At 40.7% G+C, this 23,258-nt stretch overlaps 1 protein-coding gene across 12 annotated transcripts in view; it reads left to right on the top strand.

The window, feature by feature from the left end:
* The window catches only part of adarb1b (adenosine deaminase RNA specific B1b), a 123,036-nt gene that overhangs the window by 76,690 nt on the left and 23,088 nt on the right, over positions 1-23,258 (top strand). For 8 of the 12 annotated variants that reach the window (XM_046054079.1, XM_046054077.1, XM_046054078.1 and 5 more), the window contains one exon: positions 4,015-4,050. The exons of 1 other annotated variant lie outside the window; for it this stretch is intronic. Coding sequence is in view for 4 of the 11 variants with exons in the window: in XM_046054075.1 (XP_045910031.1) it covers positions 4,015-4,050 (36 nt within the window). In the remaining 7 variants the exon portion in view is untranslated. Of the gene's footprint in view, positions 1-578; positions 631-4,014; positions 4,051-4,317; positions 4,400-4,792; positions 5,085-23,258 lie in introns of those variants that run through there. 3 more of the 12 variants (XM_046054083.1, XM_046054076.1, XM_046054073.1) reach the window with 3 other exon arrangements.

Below are 23,258 nucleotides of genomic sequence, written 5' to 3'. Positions count from 1 at the left end.
AGGAGGGGGGGGGGGGGGGTAGCATTTAATGCCTTTCAGGACACTGGCTAACCAGTGTGTCTGTGCTTGTCTGTGCTTGTCTGTGTGAGTGTGTGTGTGTGTGTGTGCATCAGTTACCGAACCACTGGCCTAATTTTTGGCTGAAGACCCGGAGTCAATGTTTACAGTCACGCACTCCTCTTATCACATGCAGTTGACTGACTTTGTGCCTCTCTTTCATAATCAACCTCTGAATTTCAGTTTTGGTCAGGCCCGGTGTGAAATGGCTTTTTACTCCTCTGCAGTCTTTTTCCGGCCACTTATGTCACGTTAACTAAGCTCTCTCTATCCACTGTCTGCCCCGTGCTCCAGTCTTCAAAGACCTGAGAGGAGGGCAGTAGCTAATAGACCCTAATATGATCGCCACACACACGTACTAAACTTACTCTCAGCTCCCAAAAGCTCTCAAAGGCTCTCCCCTTCTGTCTCTGCTAATCTCTCAAACACAATCTCTCCCCTCTCTCGCTCCCTCCTGCCAAACCCTGTGCACAAGATGAGGTTCAGTGAGTGCTGCTTTAGGAACGTGACTTCCTCACAAGGCAATGAAACTCCACTCTTGCCTGGACATTTTTCATCTGCCTTCATATTCAGGTATTCAGGCACCGCAGGACTCGCTTTTATCTTACATGTTAGGTTCTTGTTTGGTTCTCCACACAGGCTTGTGGTAACTGCTCTGACGTGCAGCTGAAACACACCGGTACATTTCTGTCTTTAAGAGGGGGAAAACAAATATTTTAAAATATTTTAAAATTTCTTCTGCATCTGAGGGAACACTGAGGTTTGTTTTGTTTTTTTGTCTATTCTTCTCCAGATGTTCGTTAGTTTGTTTTTGCTTGCTTCAAGATAGCTTGTTAGATGGATAGCTTTTGGTTTGTAGTACCCAATTTAAATGAGGAATGCTTATAAATACTAATGAGCATATTTTGGTGTTGTTGACACTCATTGCAGAAGAAAGACTGTCAACATTTCAGTTTAATGAGGCTGCAGATTTGATATCTGACCCCGTTTGAAGTGTCTCCCCTTGCTGGTGTTTGGCTGTACTACTTTGTTATTGTTATTATTATTTGTTATTTCTCAATAGTTGTTGTTGTTTTTTTTTCTGTAGTTTAACTAGGGCTGGGTGATCTGGTCAAAAATCTCACCATGATAAAGAAATTTCATATCATTCGATATCAATAATTATCACCATTTATATTATCAAGTCATTATTTCTTTTGCTCCTGAGTGAAAGTTGAAGAAACCAGATGGTTAATTGTGTTTTTTAACTTTTCTTTATGAACATGACAATGAACTTGTGAGACTGATCATTCAAAACAATTATGCTAAATCTTTTTTCAACAAATATGCATGAGTAAAAATATGTCAAATCAATATAAATATGTTAATAGAAAAATGTATTAAATCAAACAATTATTGAACATTTATTGAACATTTGTTATGTTAATATTGAGGAAAATTAAATTGCGATAATTATCATGATTGTTTTAAGTTAGGAAATCTCCAAAGTCACTACTAGTGAACCATGATTTAATCATAGTTCATAGCATGCCTGGAACTGGCTTATAAATTCAGATAGACGGCTTTAGAAAGGCCTGAAAAAAACTAAAGAACTGTTCCCACTGAGTCTATTTTTAGAGCTTTGTGCTTTTTAGTTGACTGTGAGTACATCTACCGTATGAACCAACAGATGGGCTCACCACAGTAGCCTGGATGGCTTGACTGTGAAGTTGTTTTTGTCAGTGATTGTGTTTCTCCGTCAAACCACTGCAAAGGCCACCAGGAGTTGAGTTGTTATTTGGAGTCTGGAACGCCTTTAAATTCAGGCTGGATAACCGCAGCCTCTTTCCTCTTGTCCATTCAGTATGTGTTGAAAATGCCAAGAGAGAGAGAGAGAGAGAGAGAGAGAGAGAGACAGAGAGAGAGAGAGAGTAGTGTGTAAAACAACATGTGCCTCTGTGCGGTCTGTTCTCCCATGTCTGCAGCTTTTGCACAGTCTCTATAAATTCAAATATGAAGAGAAGTGGACTGCCTAGTCTCCCTTTCAGAAAACAAAGCAAAATAAAATTAAAAAAACATTCGCCCAGACAAGGCAGTTGTGGTGAGACTTGGCCGGCCATAGTTGCTGTTGGCTTGTTCGAGAAGCATGAATGAATTTGCGTCTGGAGTATATTTAAGTTCACCACCTTAATTTGCTTTTTAAGAACAGTTTATGTCAAGCAGCAGGAAGGGGGAGCTGTGGAGGAGTTGGGCAACAGTGAAGACAGCCTCATTGACCTAAAACGACCCCTTCGGTTAAGAGATCTAACTTTGGGTTTATATGGGAACATTTGTCCTTTTATATATAACTCCTCACCTCATCTTACCTGTCCTCACTTCATCCAATGTCATCTCCACTTCTCTGGTCTTGCCTTGCCTCATTCCTTTTCTGACATTCTCACTCAAGGGTTTTTCTCTCTATCCTCCCCTCCTATTTGCTTCACTACTCTCCTCCAACTTTAAAGGCTGTATTTCGTCTTTCCCTCATTGTGTCTTATTCTTTTATCACATTTAACTATCACGATCATATCTACCAGAAAGGCTATTGAGCTTGAAGGATTGAAGGTGCCTGTAGATTTACAGTTACCTTTAGTGTAGCATTTTGTGGGCTTCAAGTAATTTTTCCCATGCCACCTCTTGCATTATGGAGGGTTCATTTATCAGAATCTGAATTACGATATTTATAAGGCATGTAAAGAAGTTTGTCTTTGCTACCCTGGTAAAGGAAAGTATTGTTGTCGTCCCCCCCCCACACACACACACACAGGTCAGCTGTGTAGAGACAACTGACGGCCTGTTGATGAACGCAAAAGCTGAGCCTTTTAGTACAAAACTTTCAGTGTTGAGTTCTTCAGCAAGTCTGATTTGGCCTGACATGTACAACAACAACACTCCCTGGTGCAATAAAAGCTCTTTGGTTGCCTTGTTCGTATGTTAAAAATCATTGTCCTGCTACGGCTCATCTTCCTCAAATTGGGGTATTGTGTACAAAAAGAGCCACGAGTCCTTCACTGCTCATCCAATATGGATGCAGACGCCTCTCTAATATCAACCTAACTCATATTGTTCAGTCATGGTTTCATGCTGAAGTACAGCCAAAACTAAGAATACATGTCGCTGTCCATATACTATACGACTGCTCCCCGGGACTGGAATGTGCAGGATATACAGCAGACTCATAGTTACCACTTGTAGACACATCATCACCATTATTGCTCCATGTTGTGTGTACATCCATGTAGACTGCAGTGCCGTTAATCTAACCTTAATGTAAATATTTAACTAGTCTAGAATTCTAAGTGGCCTGGCCTGTAGCCTTAAACACTGTAGTTGTTCAGGTCAGTTATCTGCGAGACATACAAGGTGGTTTTTACAGTAAATTCAGGGACAGCTTTCTCATTTACATGTTGATGTCCAGAACTTTGTCAGCCTTTTTATTTCCAAGGAACATATTTTTGTAATATATTTATTTATTCTTTGGAGAGTCAGACTGGTTGAGATAAACCACCACATCAAATTTCAATTTGCCAAATGCAGTGCTTACAGGGACGCACTGAAGCGCTCAGGTTGCAGTGCAGTGAATTCATTTGAAAAAAAAAAAACAAAAAAAATGTTTTCCAGCTCAATGAACAGATCCCGTCACACTCAACCTGTATTCCAGGACTTCAAACAATGGCTGTGACGGCCAGAAACACCAGTTTTTGGAATAATTCAGCCAAGTGCGTGGCTGGGAAAGACCAGCTGTGGAAACCTGGCTGAACATCAGCTACTAATGGAGCATGAGCTGTGTACCTTTACTTGCCCTCTGTATCAACCACTAACTTGGTTGCAGCGCGTCCTTAACACACTTTTACTGTCAGTAGTTTGACACACACCCTGCCGTCAGCCTGTCTCTCTGCTGTTTACTTACTGGGAACATCTTGTCTTTCTCTCCATCAGGTTTTCCCGATCACAGACATCACAGCAGAGCCAAAGGTGAGTGGTTTTCTCTACTTTTTCCATTTCTCTTGTCACTTTTATTTTTCTCTTTTTCTTTCTTTCTCTTCGTCTGTAACACAATTTCTTGAAAAGGTTTGTACAGCATTTATCAACAAAACACAGAACTCTTAATAAAGATCAATCAGCCACAGTCAACATCATGTTAAACCTGTGCCTTAAAAAGTGGCGCTCGGGAGAGCACTGTTGTAATTACAAAGGACTACCACTAGAGGATGGCAGAGTTTTACTGTCTTTCATCCTTAGGCTTGTGGTGAGTTTGTTAGGTGGAGAGGGAATACCAGCACGAGGAGTAAACGGAGCAAGGAGGAAAACTGATTCCAGGATTGTAAGGATTAAAACTTGATTTCTATGTAGGTTTGACTGTTATGTGATATATGTGAATGTGTGAGTGTGAGCACATTGAAGTCGTGTGTTTTCACTAGTGAGATGTTTTTGCTTGTTGGAGACGTCAGTTACTTTGAGAGGGGATTTGACAGGTAGAGGTAGAGTTTGACTCTGCTCCCCGTGTTAATTCACAACCGCATGAAAACACGAGTGTCTCTTCTCCGCCAGTCCCCTCCTCCTTTTTCCACGCTATACCCCTACGCCTCTCCTCTCTGACTACTGATAGGGCAGAGATGGAGTCAACAGAGGAGAGAAACAGTGAGAGGAGGAGGAAAGGGAGGGAGGGAAAGAGAGTTCGGATCCAAGGGAAAGTAGAAACAGAAACGCTGCAGGTGTGTGGAGTTGGGCATTCTGAATATCATTAGCTTGACAGCACTGGCTGTCACAGGTGAAGGACATGTACACCATGTGCTCACAGTGAGATCCCAGCAGCTGAAGTTGTATATGGTCCAGGTTAGTCTAGTGCTAGTGTTAGTCTAGAGAGCCGTTTAGTTCATTTTAGAACAGTGGAAGTGCTGACCACGCCATGGCCCTTCTTACCAACGGCTGCCAGAATCTGGGCTCCTATTACTGCCTGATCCGACGCAGGTTCAAGAGGAGGCGCAAGAAACGCTCCGAGCGCAAAGGTAACCCTCACAGCAGCAGATCACACTCAGTGTTGCTGAGCTGGCTTGTTGCAGACTTTGTAATGTTTTGTAACTGGCAAGAGAGGAGAGCTGTGCATTTGCAGTAACAAACCGTTTGTTTCACTTATCTGTCAAGTTTGAAGTTGTTAATTGATCTGTTGTTTCTGCAGACAAACACTGCTTTTCATTCTTTAAGGTTTTAGTTGTTTAGTAACCCTACACAGCACGTTATCAATGAACTTCAGACGCCTCAGTGGTTTATTTTACACTTCTCTACATGGTGTACATGTAGAGAAGTTTCATTTGATTTACATTTATTTATTTTGCTTTACAAAAAATGCATTTCTTCTTGTACTTTCTCAAAAAATGCATCTTGTTAAAATTACGTTAAGATTTTATCACACATTAGTAGGAGGACGTCGTACTTTTGTATTTCTATTTTATCATGTAAATTTCTTATATTTCTGTTGTAAAAATGTGCCAAAGAAAAATACGTTCTCAGATTATTAAACTAGGTTAGCAAATATATTTAGTCTTCTGAACTTTCAAGCCAATCTTTAAATGACTGACCATATAAGTTGCATGTATATTCATATATTTAAATGCAAAAAAAACACCTATAAATTAAAATTAAGCAAGGAAGTCTTTCTTATGTGACCATAAATACAAATATCGACCTGTTTTACTCCAATGCTATACAAAGATTTCTGATGTAAACAAATCTTACATCAAAACATTTGTTATGGGGTTTTTTTAAGATCAGTTTTTCTGCATTATGGCTTTTATTGACAGGAGACAGTGGAGATGGACAGGAAACATGGGGAAAGAGAGATGGGAAAGATATGTAACAAAGAAACCAACTGTGGACAGCACAATTATTGAATGTATGTGCGTCTTAACCAGTTGGCTCCCGGGCAAACCATCAAAAAGCATGAAGAACCTGACTCTTGTGTCAGCATGTGTATTAAAAAAACAATCAATCAATATTAATAATATTTATTAATTAACAGAGACTAGGTTACAAAGCTGGCTTGTTCTTTGATGATGTGCCTACCTTTTTTAAATGCCAGCCATACAATACCTCTACATTCAATGCTTTGATTCAACACACATTTTCTTACATTTGTGTGTCCTGCTTAGCCCCTCTCTAATAAAGTTAAAATTATTTATGTATTTAGTAGGGACTCTCATAAATGAGACGATCTCTTCTTTGCCCCCTCTCTCTCTGAGTGAGACAGGTCCGCGTCTCGGTGTAATTGAAGTCGGGTGACGGGAGCCCCACAGAGGCTCTAAGCTTTTCTCTCCTGAGTTTGCTGCTCGGCTCTGGGGATTAGCCTAACAGCAAAGGTAGTAATTACTTAGGTGGCCACAGCTCACTGGCTGTATTAGCCATGTCTCAGCCAGTTGCTTTGACACCCACCACCCTCCATACCCCCACCACCCACAGAGTCCATTCATCCAAGTAAATCCAGCACTGCTGATGCTGCATTTTGAGCCCCCGATTCGCACTCGAGCCGTGCTCACTCAGAGACTGACTACGTCCATCAGCATTACACAGGTCTGTTTCCAGCCCTTTCACTCTCCCTTATCACCATGGGAATGAAAGTGGGACTTTTTCACTATACTGAGAGAAGTGATGACTAAGCGGGACTTTGGACCAATGTGGCTCTCTCAGTCTGCTTTAATGCCCCGCGCTGGAAGCCTCCTGATAAGTTGCTTACTACTTTAGCTTCAGTGCCCAGTGGGTTTGAAGCTAATGCTTGCTATGAGGATGAAGTCACATACTTAAGACAATCATCAGTAAAATAATGTTACAAAAAAAATCTCTCCTCTCTGTTTCCTTGTCAGTGAGGTCCGAGTCAGCACAGCACCACCGGACTGGGTAGTCCATTAAGTGTGTGTTCCACAAGGACACTTCAACATGTCGATACGGGGCTTGACCAGTGTCAGCTGTTTGAGCAGCCAACAACCACTAATACACATCTCAGCTCTGAAAGCATTTCATATGAATGTATGTGGATCTAAAATACTAGTTCCTATGAATGTAGGTGTAGTTTTAACTTCTAGTCTAATTAGCCAAAATAAGTATCAAGCGTGTTATATTTGCTTTTATATCCTTATGCATTGATTACCTACCTCAGTAGTCAATCTATACCTTGGTTTCATGTTGTACACCGGGTGTTTTGCGCATGTACCCCTCGAATGTTGGCTTTGTTGAACCAGGTTGGCCGCTTTCACGCCTGTAGTTCGGTTCATTTGGTCCGAACCAAGTGAAAAAAATGATTCTCTTGCATTTTACTTCTGGCCCGGATCGCACTGCAGTTTTACAAACGAACCAAGAGAAGTAACCATGACGTTACACGGACTTACAGGTAACTTGTTGATTGGACAGCTTTGGCGATCCCGTCATCCTGTAACATCAGAACCCATGTGGGAAAATCAAACTCCGGTTACTGACAGAAGTTTATACAGCACTGTAATGCTTCTGATCTGTATCGCAAAGAGCTCACAAAGTAATAATGTATTATGATTAGTAATTTTAGACCGCAGGTTGACCACGTAGCCTATTATGAATAATAACGTAATAATTCAGGGCTTATTAGCCTATAGTAGACTGTGGTATAGCTGTCACAAATGTTTTATGGACTTAATGAACTGACAGGTTAGCGGAGAACTATTTACCGTCCTTTTTTAACAGACTTAACCTATAAATCAGGGAAAATAACTGCACTGACAAGTATATGTTGCCAGATGATTTTCATAAACAGAGCCTATACTTGGCTTATACAGATCAGTTATAAGATCACTGAACACATTTCGCAGTCAGCAGATGGATTAATTAGTGGTTTAGCTTTTGAAATAATGCTCAGATCACGTCTGCTATCATAAAATCTGGTGGTTGGTTTGTTTGCTTTCATAAGCGAACCGCACCAGAGCAGCTCGACAGGTGTTACTTTCAGGGTGGCCAGTTTTTTTTACTGTCTATAAAGTTTAGGTTCAAATCAGAGGATGGTGCCTTACATGTAGTACCACACAATAGTGAAAGACCTGTCCTGCATTCAAAAATTTTACTTAAGAAAAAGTATGTTAGTATTAAAAAGCAGAATGTACTCAATAAGTGCTCATTATGCAGAATGGCTGATGGATTAGTGTCTAAGCAGCTTCATCATGTTGTAGCTAGTGGAGGTGAAGCTACTAGTAACTACTTTATATGCTGTTGGGCAGTTTAGTCTTTAATTATATTCTATAAACTGATTTGTGTCATGTACATTTTGGATGTAAAATCTGAATCAGCAAAGAAGCTGTCAAAAAATATTGTAAAGTCTAATATTTCCCTCAAGGACCTTCAAACCTCCACCAACGACAAGCCTTTTTCACGGAAGACATTTTCACACGTCATAGTAGGAAAATCACAGGCGTAAATATTATATAGTTAAAGCAGACCTATTATGCGTTTCCATATTTTATGACTTATCTACAATGTTGAATGTTCATGTTAAACATTGCCAAAGCTTCAAATAAGTATTTAAAAGAAATCCATGCGAGCCAAAACCCCAGATTTCCTCCTGTTCTGAACGCTCTGTTTTGAACTGCTTTTTCTACCAATGGCTCCGTTTGACGACGCACAGAGCCAGACGGAGCCGCTGTTCCATATATGGTAATTTGCTCCGAACGCTCAGTCTGTCTGTACCGCCAAGCGACAACAGCAGCCTGGTAACATGCTTCAGGTCCCGGCCAATCAGAAGACAGTGGGCTTTGAGAGGGGGGGCCTTAAAGAGACGGGAGCATCAACAGCTTGTTTCAGACAGAGGCTGAAATGTAGGCCTACATGAAGAGCCAGTATGAGACACACAATCATTTTTTTGAACTTTGATTCATGCAATGCTGCCATACAGGAGTCACAGAACTACAATATAGGACTGGAAAAGCAGTTTAATAGGTGTCCTTTAATGATAACATAAATCTATTTAGCTGCTTCAGTTTCAGAGTCCTTGTATTGGTTTAGGTCCTGTCTCACTGTCTCACTGTCATGGCTGACTTGGAAACTCAAACAGAACAGAGCCATCATGAAACACCTGTGTGTTTTTCCTACTATGAAAGGTCAAAATGTCTGCTGTGAAAACGGCCAATTGATGGCTGTTTGAACTTTACGTCTCACTTCAGTGTAATGTTAGCATTGGTCTTGAATAATCCCTGTAAATGCTGTTTTATCTTCTCCTGTCATTGCTTTTTGTAAGCCTTGCTATAATATTTTGTAACATTGCTTTTTAATTAATGTTTTAGTCTTTCGTAGTAATTTCATATACATTGTAACCCGTGACTCTGTGATTAGTTGTATATACTTACTATACTATTATAGACTATTTATTGATGGCATAACCATGTAGATGGTCATAATTTAGAAGCAAATGACTATACAGTGCACAGCGATTTCCAAAATGCTGAACTTAAGCATATCTTCCAAGTGATAAGTTCTTCAATGCATATCTCATAAATGTGCCAAGCCATGACACTCTGTAGACGATGCTTTCCAATGGGCCGTAAATGAAATATGGAATATGGGGAACAGAGGCGTTTTCTGCCTTGCCAGCAAAAATCTCCAAAATGGGCTTTTGTAACTTGAATGGGGGGGCAGAGAGGGGGATCTGCACCGCCTGACGCTTACAATCCATCGCCCTGGAAGATACTTTCCCACAACAAGAGTCTCGCATTTTCTCTTCTTAGATAACCTCACATCCTTCCTCCCTTTTGCACATTACCTTCTCAACCTTTCTCCCCTCCCTCTCTTTCTTCCAAAAACCCCCTCTCTTCTTTTCTTACCTTTTCTTTCCTTCATTTACGCCTTTCATTATTCACTTATACATATATTCATGCAGTGGTTGACTTTAAGGAATCTCAAACTCATCATTACCAGTTGGAATAATCTAGCCTCTGAAAAAGTTCAGACAGACAGGTTTAACATTTGTCAACAGTAACAACGGAAAGAAAATTGAAAACATGGTCACATTCAGTTACCTAACGACATCAAAAAGTCTGTTGATTATGAGCAGTGCCTTATTTAGTGGCACAACATTTTCAGGCACCACAAACACAGTGGCACTCACGTCACGATAAGAAATTAGTTGTGTCTGCCTGTCTCATTGTAATTTGCCTTGATTAGCATGCTGCTAATGACTGTAACAGACTGACAAGGGGAGGAAAAAAACGATTGTAGCGAGAATGCACAAACCGCCGAGGTGTGTTTAACTGGCTGGGAGAGACACTTTGCGGCCCTAGAGATGCATGCAGGGATTTGAGTTGGCTCTCTTAATCACCACAGAGATATACTTCGTTAGTGTAGATTCATAGTCGGTGTACGTTCAAGTGTATATTGATACTGAAATGTTTTGCTGTTGCAGCTGGTTATTCCACTGCTCTCATGTTTGGAATTTGTAATCCAACAGGACATTATGGTGATGAAAATGTGATTTTCCCAACCACATGCGTTACGTTGAAACCCGTGCCAGCGATACAGAGAAAAGGATAATTCAGACTTCAGGATCTTACCACAGAAAGAGCTCTATCACAGTTCATGTTGCTTTTTCGTGAGATGGTGTAGCCCTCGCGGTTCTCCTGCTCTGTCTCAGACTGTACACCTGTCCTCCCCCGTCCTCTCCCCTTCCGATCGCTTGCATTTGAGCGTATGAACACTATCTCCCTCCCTCTGTCAGCTGTCACAACCTTTTTCGTCTGGGGGAGGTTCCTCAACCTGTCCTCTCCCTGCTGTCCATCAACGGTTCCTCTCTGCCTGACAATAGCAAAGGCACAGGGTGTGAAATTCAGCTCCTAGATGACTGTGTCGCAGGCACACACAAATCCACATGGATACGTTCGTGTCCTTGCACAGCATTTATTTTCAGACCCCTGCCCCCCTTATATACACCCAAACACATCCCTCTCTCCTTGCAGAGCGGGTCCCAGTGTGCCTAACCTGGCCTTGAATGTGACAAACGGTGTTAGCTGTGAGCACCCTGGGCATCCAGGCGAGGAGAACGGGAGGACAGAGGAGAGGATTGTGTAGGAGGTTAGATGGACAGAGAAAGGCAGAGGGAAAGAACTGACAAACACACTTTCAATGTTTAAATGTAAACAGCTGCACTGAAAAAAGATCCCATGCATGTTGCTCCCAAGGGTTCCCATGGCTCTCCCTCCTTTAAGACATTAGCTACGTGAGATGGTGACTTGTATCTGATTCTGCATAAACAACACAGCAGGAGTAGAGACAGCGCTGTTGGAAAGAAATGAACAAACTAGGAAGAAATGCAGTTTTAGGGCACTGTCAAAGTTAGGTCATTCATAAAACTATGGCACCATATGAAATGAAATGTGTTCTGGCTGTTTTGGCTCACAGGTTAGCTTAGCTCTTCTTAGATTGTGTAAAATGTACAGTGCTCTGTCTGTGAATGCTGGTTCTGTTGATTTGTGTGTGTGCACGCAAGTACAGGTGTCTATACATCTGCATGTTCGTGTGCACATGTGAGTTTTTGGGAGTTCCCTACCTGCGTGCTCTGTTGGGTGCTTGAACACTGAGCACAGCAGTTGTGGTCCACTGTGAGGCGGGCATGCTCACACACACACACACACACACACACACATTCACACGCTCCCAAACACACTCAAACAGAGTCTCTTTTCCCCACGGGCGCTCGGTGCCTATGCTGTGTCATAAATCAGAGCTGTCAAATAGATTTTACAGTTTCTAGTGAAAAGAGGAGAGGCAGCCACCCAACAACCTTGAAAAGATGGAAGAAAGCAAAAGTAGAGGAGTTTTATTATTATTAAACCTGATACCTGGAGCTGAGGAAACTATAAAGAGTGACGGGACACTTTGAAGTGTCCATGAGACACAGACTGAAAGTTTTTTGCTGCGGGTAAACAGCATGATGTGTAACTGCAGTGACCTGTCCTTTTATACAACCCTTGGTTTACAATATGTCCATATCAACACATTTTTGGTGATCAAATATTATTATTTTTTCTTCAGCAAAATAATAATTAATGCTTATGTTAGCAGTTAATGCTTTTTCTGACTGGCTTGTAGCTCCTTCTGGTTGGAGGCAAAACTGTTACTGAAGCCACGAGCTGTTTTACTTACAGGGACACGTCACCAAATAGCTTTACTGACATTACCAAATTCAGAAGGATGACACTGACCTATTGAACTGAGGTAAACAAGCAGCAATTGAGTAAAAAACTCTTTGGAAGTGGCTAAAAGGTTATCCATCCTATTTCGCTGCCCATGTTTACCACTGACACGGGGATATACTTTTCTGCGCTATTACTGATTCAGTATTTGAAATGAACATTGAACATTTATTTATCACTTTAATTATTTAAAAAAGTAGAATAATTAAAACCTAATTGTGACGCAATTGAATTTTATCGAATAGGCCTTGAATCAGAGCATATTGCATTGTATCAGATCGTGGCCTGTGTGTCTAAATACGTATAGAGCCGTTTGAGAGGGAAAGATATACACACTTTGTGCCAAGTGTGGTAAACCAGTGTGTCGCAGACTGGCCTTGCAGAAAGAATTGATTGGGGACTTGTTTACTCCATCTGAGACACTAGGCCCATGTTTTTTTTACTGACCTTAGCAAACCAAGCAGGTGTCTATTTGCTTCATCAGTGACCTGAAAGTTTTAGTTCTAAAGAAAGGGCTAGTGTTTTCTGTGCCGTCTATTGTGTGGGCATTGTAGTTTTATGAAGAAGACACCATATTCCTATAGGTATATTTGTGTACTCTTAGTTTTAACACACAGATTTGCACATCTCTTAAGTGGATGTTTGATTCTTACCTAAAAATCAAGAGGGAAAGTGTTCATTGTCTCAGATGCCTTCCTCATCCAAGCTCATCCAGCTAAATTCACTGATTGGAGGAGGCTTATTGGATGTCAGCGTCTGAATGGCTGCCTCTTAATATGCAGAGTGGAGAAAAGCATGTACGTCTAGCAGTAGGGCTCGGAAGGCAAATCGCTTCTGGCAGCCTAATTCGCTGGTCATTAGAAGGGCCAAATTGAATAATGGACTCTGAAGTAAGTGTGTGTGTGTGTGTTCGTGTGTGTGTCTGTTTGATGAGACAGGCTAAGTTGGGTGGCCGTGCTCTGTGGCCCCCTTACCTTGGCCCATCAGTTTCAATCAAGCAGCACGACAGGCACTCCCCCTCTCTGCCACGACCCCTCTCCATTAGATCACCGGCTCCCACACGTGTATTTCATTACGGTGCATTACCTGTTCAGTGCCTGGAGACATCACCTGAGGAAGCAGCAGAGATGGAGAGAGAGATGGGGAAGGTTCTGACTTCACACACACACACACACACACACACACACAAAAAGCTGATCCCATTTCTATTAAGATTCTTTCTCTCCCGCTTTGTTGAAGTAATCACTGGACTGCCAAAGCTTTATTGGGGAAGGTAATGGGATTGTGTGGGATGGCGACAGTAGCAGTCACTTACCTAACCACATACATGGAGAGTTAACAATGATCCCTGGATTCCTCCTTGTATCCTTCTCTGTCTTTATTTTCTATTCCACTCCCTCCTCATTGCCGCAACTGCGGAATTCATCAATCTATTTATTGTTCTTTTTCCTTTTACAGGAAAATCACTGCACTCCTTTGCTATTGTGCATGACTGTAGATCATATAGATTAATGTCTAAAACTGTCTGGGCTTGGGTTGCAGAGGATTATCAGATGCATCATTTTAATTAGCTGTGACAGGAGTCCACATGTAACCCTTTATTTGTGTGTGGATTTTTATAGTGTACAGGTCTAATCTCTGGGTGGGACAAAATTATGACGTGAACTCTGTCAAAATAAATCAAAATTAGTGGTGAAATGCATCACAAAACTCACGCTTCGGATCGAATCACGGTTTTGAGTCACGGAATCGGCTCAGCAAACGATTCAGTACTCAGTTTAAAATAATAAGTGCAACATGATGCATGATACCTTCTTCCTTAGTGATAAAATCATCACATCGTCAAAAAAAGTAAAAGCATACAGTAACAGTTCTGTCCACCACCCTTGTCTCTTCATCATGATACTTTACAGCAAAGTCAAAATGCTCCCATACATGCAACTTGAGTGATGCGGGAGGCTTTTCCGGTTCTTTCGCTCCTTCGCTAAACAAAGCTCTGCACTTCTTCTTTCTTTCTTCTACTTTTTACAGCGTGACATTTTGTTGTGATTCAACATACCCCGTTCACGTGAACACACAACTGCTTTTTTTTTAATAATCAAACAAACCATTGCTTCAGAGGAAAACACAGTATGCATGTGTATTGCCTTTATCTTTTCACTGCAACTCTGCACTGCAATTTACACTTTGAAACAGCGTCAGTAAAACAGTTTTTCATACTATGATGGTTGAGTCAGCAGAGTGGAAAGATGAGCCGAATGAGTAAATAAAGAAAGATACAGCACGTTTTTCATTTGTTTTCTATGCTTCTGTTTTTGTTGACGTCACTTAAAATAAAGCACAACTTGGTTATTTGCCAATGAAAGCAAGAAATCCTCATGGTTCTGTAGCATACTAATATCAACAGACAATATTTTTAAATGAATGAATAATTTAATTCCTAAATTCCTGTCCCCCAGCAGCTTCATTTCAAATACAATTGTAGTAATAAAATATATAATAATATAAAAACATTACATTGTTCTCACCACATTCTGGTGAGTTACATAGGTCTGAAATGGCTTGAAATATGATTTTATTTTTTTAGAGTACAGGAAGAACCAGCCAGGAATGGATTGGAGTGGTAGCGCGACCCGGTGGGCCTATCAGTCTGTGTTAGGGCTGCTGAGAGGGCTGTCTCATAGGCGGGCTCTGCTGCAACGGCCATTTCCCATGGCCATTTGTCTCTGTCCAGTTTCTTTCCCTTTCCTTGCGTCCTCTTTTTTCCTTTCATATCCTTTTCCCCCTCATCTTCGATTCCTCATTTTAGACTCTCAGTCTTGTTCGATCTGTTTCACCACCAAAACCCTCCTGTTTTTTCCTTCATTTCCAACTATTCTTCCTGGCAAACAAGTTGTTTTTCCTCTGGCAATGGAAAGTAGTACCATTTACTAAAAACCACACACGCTACTTTCTTTGTGTGCTTTTCATTCTGTTTAATAGTTGGCTTTGATTAGTTAGTGAAGGATTTTTCGCCAAATGTTATTTGTGAATGAGAGATGCTGCTGTCACTCATCAGCTCACTCCTCAGAAAGCTGTAGTGTCAGTTTGTCAGTTCACTTCCCGCTCCGCTTTCTGGGTTGGCTTTAGAAAAACACGACATTTACCCAAATATTTTCCTGTGATAGTCGTACACCAGGGAACCAACACAGTTATCTAATCGTTCTGGCATTCACTTTACTATGTGTCAAACTCTACACCATTTGCAACTGCGCAGCTTAAACAGACCATATAAAGCCATTACAAGCAGATGTTTATCTCTGGTTTCCTTGGAGGTGAGAGTTGTTGGTCCTGACCTCATTTTCCACCTAAGACTATATCTGTCCTCAAACTGTAGTTCTCATTTTAAACAGAGAATGAATAGAATTACTGGGAGACCGTGGTTTGTGGGTTGGCGAGCAGTAACAGTGTGGTCTATTGTATTGTATGTGTAAGTGTAGGTAGGACAGGACTGGTGTATGTTTTTGAATTATGTTTAGGAGCAAAAGTACGAAAGAAAGAATTGACTAAACTTATTTTAAGATTATGCTGTTGACAACTGAATTGAAATCTATAAGCAGGGTGCAACAAGTCCTCCAAATTAAAATACAAAATATGCCCTCTTAAATGACACATAATGATAATGAGTGTTAAATGTTTTAAATTTTATGATGGTTAAGGTTGGTTAGGTTTTTCAAGACCGCACCTTCGACCGTCTTCGACTGTCCATGAATACGTGAAGCGAAAATATCCCGGAGCACTTTGTCTAGACGGCAGCACCCCAAATCGTGTCCACTTTTCGTCTCCACACAAGCACGGCACAGTATGAGCACGAGGACACGTAGTTCGTAACGTTACTCCACGTGTCAACTAACGTTCGGCTGTTTCATATTTTCTGTTTATTTAACAGCCACGTATGAGCGAGAAAACAGCCGAAATTACAGATGATCTGTGACTGTCTGCACTGTCTGTGAATCGTTTCAGTTGTTTTCTTTGCAGAAATATTTTTGATTATCATACAGTATTACTCAATACTGAAATAAGTTCATGTCAGAAACAGAGTTTGAAGTAAAGTAGTCTAATTAATGTCTGTTATTGTTATAATCACAACACATCAGTTACGTGGAAATTTGATTCATTTTAAAATCCGACGTTTTGTTGACCCATTGATCCACCTATAATAACGTCACCTGACTTCCCCCTTTGCTCCCATGATAATTCCTACAACCGCTAGAGGGTTTTCTCGCTTGAACGTGAACACCTATCGTTTAATGGGACTTGCTTAAAGGATCAATAGTGTCGTTCTTCTTGGAAGGCCGCTCTCGCAGGGTGGGGGTAATTATTGAATTGGGAAATGAGCTGTGGTCTCCCATGTTAAAGTCCGATGTTTTGTTTACCCATTGATCCACCTATAATAACATCACCCGACCTTCCCCCTTTGCTCCCATGATAATTCCTACAACTGCTAGAGGGTTTTATTCCTTGAACGTCAACACGTGTCATTTAGGGGCATTTGCCTAAAGTATTGATGTCGTCGTTCGCAAGTTGAGGGCTGATGCAAACTAAAGCTGTAGCGAAAAGATGACACCACAGATCCTACGCTACGCAAGTTTATATCATCACAAAAGTGTGGTTTTGTGTCATTTGTTGCATTACTATCAAGTATCTTTTTGTCTGTCTATGTCTGTATGTGCGTGCATTTGTTTCTGTGTCCATCTAAATGTGTTTATTCACACTGTGTGTGTGTGTGTGTGTATGTGTCGCTGACGTCGGCCGTCTGCGACGTGTCGCGCCCAGAGGCAGAGCAGTCGGTCGTTTGTGGCCTCGATGGACCCAGGAAGCGAGGGCAGCCATTTAGCCGCAGCCTCGTCTGTGGCCCACCAGCCCTGCTCTCCACCATCCCTCCCCCTCCCCCTGGCTCTGCTAGCGCTGGGGGAATCATAGCCACTCACTCTGATGATTTATGACCACACCTGAAGCCAGCCAAGTGTGTGTGTGTGTGTGTGAAATTATTGGAGGGAGAAAAAAAAGACAAGTAAGAAAGAGTCTTGGCTGTATGTGTGTGTGAGAGAAAAATAAGTTTGGTAGTAAAAAGGTGTGTGTGGGTTTGGAGAAACAAAAGATAGGAAATGCATCAGGACATTTTCAGCTTCAAGCAGAATGATAAAAAAAGTGAGGCGCTGTGTTCTTTTGAATTACAGTTTTTTATGCACACATAGTGGGGAATAGTGTATGTTGTAAACAGAAGTGTCAGCGTGTGTTCTTCACGTGCGGGGACGCCATTATTTCTCACCTGGCCTTTATGACTTGGCCTCTCTCTCCTCTCACTCTTCCATGAACCTTGACTCTGCCAGCCTTCTGAAATGCAATCTCCCATAAAAACCCATCAAATAAAAAATTCATATTGATACTCTCTGCCTCTGCTCTCTCCACCTTTTGCCTTCTCTCACCATCAGCAGTCTATGATGATGAACGACCGACTGCCAGATATTAAAGCCTGGAACACAACAAAAGACCAATTCTCTTCTTTTTCCACACTCTCCATCCCTGCTGTTCTGTTTTCTTAGTTGACTAATTTCCATGTTTTTCGGGGAAACAGAAGTCCATAACATTTGCATTGTAGGCATTCAGCCGAGCTTCTTATCCATATTGAGATGCTAAAAATAGTTAATGAGCTTGTAAACTTAACAGCCTTAACGTTTAATGTCCATTCTGTAATTCTCAATTAGAGTTGCAACGATAATTAGTCGACTGAATGAAAATTAATTAACGACCATTTTGATCGTGGAGTAATTGTTTAAATCATTTTTAAGCAAAACAAACTGATTCCAGCTTCTCAAATGTGAGGATTTGCAATTAAAACGAAATTTAAATGACTGAAATAGAGTGTAGCAGATGCAGCCCTACTTCTAGTTGTCATGTGTTTTTGTAAGGTAAATCACACTGAAACTAAATCTGAGTAGTGCACATCTGAATTAGCGTGTGTGTGTGTGTGTGTGTGTGTGTGTGTGTGTGTGTGTGTGTGAGGGCACTGCCCATTTTTTCCTCTTAACTCCCAGCTGAGCCTCTGTACTGGTCCATTACCCAACAAGTCCTGGCTTTCTACCGCGAGCCACGATACCACCCCAGAGAGCCTGTCAGACCAAGCGGTCAGTTAAGCAAGCAAGTCGTCTGCTGCAAATGACTAAAGGGCTCGATGCTGTGCATGTGATAATCGCAGACACTTTAAATAAAGCGCTTTCACCTTTTAATATGATCAGTACAGCAGCCAGCCCTTTTCTATTTTTTTTTTTATTCTGATAGCTCTAACATGAAGCTGTACTCTCAAAAAGTAATGGGAGGTTTAGTAATCATTTAAGAAAAGGTTTAGTTCAAATAGGCTTTTATGCTCATTTTAACAGCTGTAATTAATTAGTCATGAATTATTAATCTACAAGCAAATTCATACCAGCTGACATTTTACACTTGTGTCAAGTGGAATAGTAACACTTTACTTTAAGACCCCTTATTTAGCATTTATAAGCTGTTTGGACGTTTAATAACTAATTTATAACACACTATAAAGTAGTTGTCCTCAGCTGTTTGGACGTTTTTATATTTAATGTATTTGTATTTGTTAACCATTATAACTTGTCTTATAAGTACATATTTTATATTATTAACAACTGTGTTTCTGTATTATAAGTCGTTATCTGTTGGACACCAAAGTGGAGGCTGGTGCATAAACATTGTATTACATAGTCGTAATACAAATACATAAATAAACACTTGTATCTGTTTATAACTACATTTTTATAAAGTTGTTATAAAGCATTTATCATGTGTACATACTGCTTGTAAATGTTAAATAGGGGGACATAAAGGGGGGTGAATGTAAAGTATCCTCAACAACATGGACAACTGGATTAAAACACTTCCCTTTTTCTCTCCACACTTTCCCTGTCTGCCTCTTTACTATACACTGTTAAATAAACACAAAAAATGGCAATAAATAAATAAAATAAATCCATCCCCACCCCCCAAAAAAAGAACCTGCAAACATGACCTAGGAATGACTCTCAAATCTGTTCAAGAACATTTGGTTGAGGAATCGCATACCAGAGAAAATGTTAAAAAGAAAAAATAAATAAATTGCTGGAATGATTGAATATATATTAAATAGGTATTTCCTTTCATAGTAGTGGCTATTCAAAGTAGGGTTTAGAAAGGTCAGTGTTTTTGTGTTGTAACAGGATTCCATCACAAGTGCTCCAGTATTGTCAAACTCTACAGCCCTGCGCGTTTTACAGACCTCTTACGTTTTAATATGTTTTTTAGCTTTAGCATTACATACCTGTGCTTCAAATTTAATTTACATCAACTGCTGTGCATCCAGGCAATATAATATTCAGCTCTATAAAAGGGGGTTGGGAGGTTACAGAACAGAAAATAAATCACAAATGTAACACACAGTCAGAAAATCATTAAGGTCCTGAATTATAGAACTCTAGACTACAACACGATTCCTGGAAATAAGTGAGGTTTTGTTTGGGTTTCCTTTAGCAGCATGGAGATCTAGCTCACGGAGAGATAAGTACGTACATGGCTGTATTAGTGCAATGATGCGTGTTTGTGACAGGAGCTAAGCTGCGGCTGTTTTTAGAGCCTGTCTTGTTGCTGTCAACACAGCAGCATGACGGGCTTCTGAAAGTTGGAAAGAGGAGGCTTTTGTCTTGTAATAAGCTGTGAATTTAGTCTGGAGGACAGTTGTAGATTCCGTCGCTGGGCCCAAGCGTTACATGGTGTCACTGAGGCTTTTTGCCAACACTGCAGGCTGAAAAATGATGGGAGGCGAGTAGTCCTCAATGAATTGAACACTAGTAATTTCATCCAAAATGTAAGATGCAAGTGGATTATGTACATTAGAGTTGAGTGAAATGGGTCTGTCTGCATTTTACTGTCAAATGGTACCATTTAATGCCAAGCATGCGGTCGATTCGTGGCCTTTTCTTAATAAAAGTTTGTTTTCAATTACATTGGACCCCACAGAGCTTGAGTGAAAGGTGAAAGATTGAAGTAAAGGAGATAAGTGTTTTCAATGCCCAAGTGTCTTCCCCAGTGTCTGTGTAATTACACCAAAGAGCAAGGCTTTTACGTGAGATCACACTAGAAACCCCAGTTGACAGTCAGACCAATCAGAGGCGATCATCTTGTCAAGGGACCAATTAGACACCATCACTCCATCAGTGGGCCAATCGCCATGTTATCCTTGGCACAAATTACATCTGTGTCAGCTTGTGTCCCTGTTGGCGGTATTCCCACCAATACATTGTCTTTTGTCAATGTTTGCCCTACAGAGTTGCCATCATCTCATCTAAACAGGAGGTTTACATGTAAACAGTTAGTGCCTTCATAAAGGGTAAATGCATTATGGGCTGGATTCTTCTTAATTACATAGATATAAAACACAAATCAGTGAGAAGAATGGGATGCCCTTCCGACATGTTTCATCAGTAGGATACATGCAATATCGAATCAGGCATGTCAAAGATAATTGTTCAAAATTGTAGACAGCTAAGGTAAATAGAGGGACAAATAGAAGGTGTGGACATAGTATAAGCTAGAGTGCAGCAGAGAGGGGAAATGGTAAGTTAAAGATGCTTGTCCTCCCACCGTCCAAAGACATGCGGACTAGGTTAACTGGTGACCCTAAATTGTCCTTATAATAATAATAATCTTTATTTGTAGAGCACTTTTCAAAAACAAGTTACAAAGTGCTTTAACAAGTGTAAAGACAATAATACCCAAAAGACAATAATACAAAAACAATACAAGATAAAAGCATGAAAACATTGAAAAATACACAAGGTGTGAGTGTGAGCGTGAGTGGTTGTTTGTCTGTGTGTGGCCCTGCGATGGACTGGCGACCTGTCCAGGGTGTACCCTGGACAATCCCGATGTCAGCAGGATAAGCGGTTGATGATGGATGGATGGATGGATGGAAACATCAAGAACCTGTTCAAAGAATAAACAAAAGGAAATGTGGAAAAAAGCCACTGTCAGGCGCAAATAATGCCACTAAGCATGTTAGTGAAGGACGTGAGCCAGAGTTAGGCATGTTCAGAGCGCACAGCTATGTGATCCGGGCCCCATGTCAGAAAGCGGGTTTATGTTAAGCCTGAGATGAGGGAATATCTGGGTTTTCTCCCCTCCTGTGGAGCCTGAGGCAGCTGTCTGAAACACCGTTTCATACTGTTGATATCAAAGCACTGATCAGAACATATTTATATCTTAAAAAACTTTAAAATCACAGTTGGATAGGCTATCAGTTTTTTACCCAAACATGATCTTGAACATGACCCCTTTATGATCAATCTGTCATCGATGTATGGAGTTATCTCCGCACATCATGGATTTATCCTCAGCACAGAATAAAATCTCTGTCCGTCTTTAGTTACTATAACTCTGTGACTCTGTGGACAGTTGCACTGAAAACACGTACTGTGAGCTACATTACTGCAGTAATCACTGTTTAAACTAAAACTGATCAATGAACAGTAATCTTTCATATTGTAGTCGCACTGATTGGAACATTCCCATCGTATTTATCATACGCCTACTGTAGATGATGTGACTATTTCTGAGTGAGCATGACTGTGGTGCAGCTGAAACAAACAGGCCTGAATGTAGTTTAAAAGTGAGTTTTTCATTTTACCTGCTGAATGGGTTTTGACAGCATGAATAAAATACAAAATGAGCAAGATTTTATTAATGTAAACGACGTCTAATCTATAGACACATTTTCCACTGCAAAATAAGTATTAATAGGCCAACCTACTCGGTTCATAATCAGGTAGCTAACTGCTACCGGTATTTATTTCCCGTCGGGTTACAGCTTATTAAATATAGCAACTATAGTAATCTCGTTTCTAGAGATCTCCTTATATTGTGATATTGTTTTCAGTTGTTTACGTATCACCCACTTGCCTGTTTTTGTTGGTTGAATATCCCTTTTGTTAAACTCCCTGAGAAAATAAATAACTTTAATATACCAAAACCATCGGGTTTATGTTGCTTCCGAGCTGGGTCGTAACACCTTCCTATTTAAAATTGAATGTAATGGGCTGTAGGAGAATTCCAGCTCTTTATCATTCATTAGGAAGGAAATTCCAGTCTGGTAAATGATGAATGAGCAACGCTGTATAGTACTATTGTTAACGTATTAATCCTTCCTCCACTCCTGCGTTTTAGAGCCTATCATGGTCCGTGTTGGCACGCATTCATATTTATTTATTATTTATCCGTTGCCATGGTGAATTGTAGTATCGGAGCTCCATTGACGATTACAGTCAGTCAACTCAGGATCATAAGTTAGTTGACACTGAGATAGATAAAGAGAGATCAAGCACACAGGAGACACAGAACAAGGAACTTAGAACAGCACATTTCAGGCTACAAAGTAAATATACAAAGGGGTGAATAAAATATAGGGACAGTTTAAGCTACTCAGTGTTATAAAAGCCAGAGTGCTAAGCTACCAGTAAAGGTAACAGGAGGTGATGTGCCAGCCTGGATTGGACCAAATAAAAAGGCTGAATGAGCGTTAAGGTGCACCCTCTGTAAAAACTACCCTCCTTGTCAAAGGCATTTCCGATTCCCAAGAATTTAAAGAGCCGTACCCTACTATTTGCAGTGAAAGGTCAGGTGGATAAGGTAATACAGAAACCAGGAAAGTAGGCATTACGTTATAAGTAAAGCACAGCGAGCATCCCAAGTAATCCCATTATGCCATTGAGACAGACAGTGAGGTTACACAGAATGATATCCCCTTACAAAGATTGAAGAGTTGCCACTGCCACAGCATATAACATGCAATTAAAAGAGGCTTATAAAGTGCACAACTATAGTTTGGAGAGAGATGCACAGAGAACAGAATCTGTGGGAATTCAGCAAATCTATACATCCAGTGCCCTGTGCAGTGCAAAAATATGC

The sequence above is a fragment of the Micropterus dolomieu genome, linkage group LG07 (assembly GCF_021292245.1).
Source record: "Micropterus dolomieu isolate WLL.071019.BEF.003 ecotype Adirondacks linkage group LG07, ASM2129224v1, whole genome shotgun sequence".
Classification (NCBI taxonomy): Eukaryota; Metazoa; Chordata; class Actinopteri; order Centrarchiformes; family Centrarchidae; genus Micropterus; species Micropterus dolomieu.
This window is presented reverse-complemented; position numbering and strand designations above follow the sequence as displayed.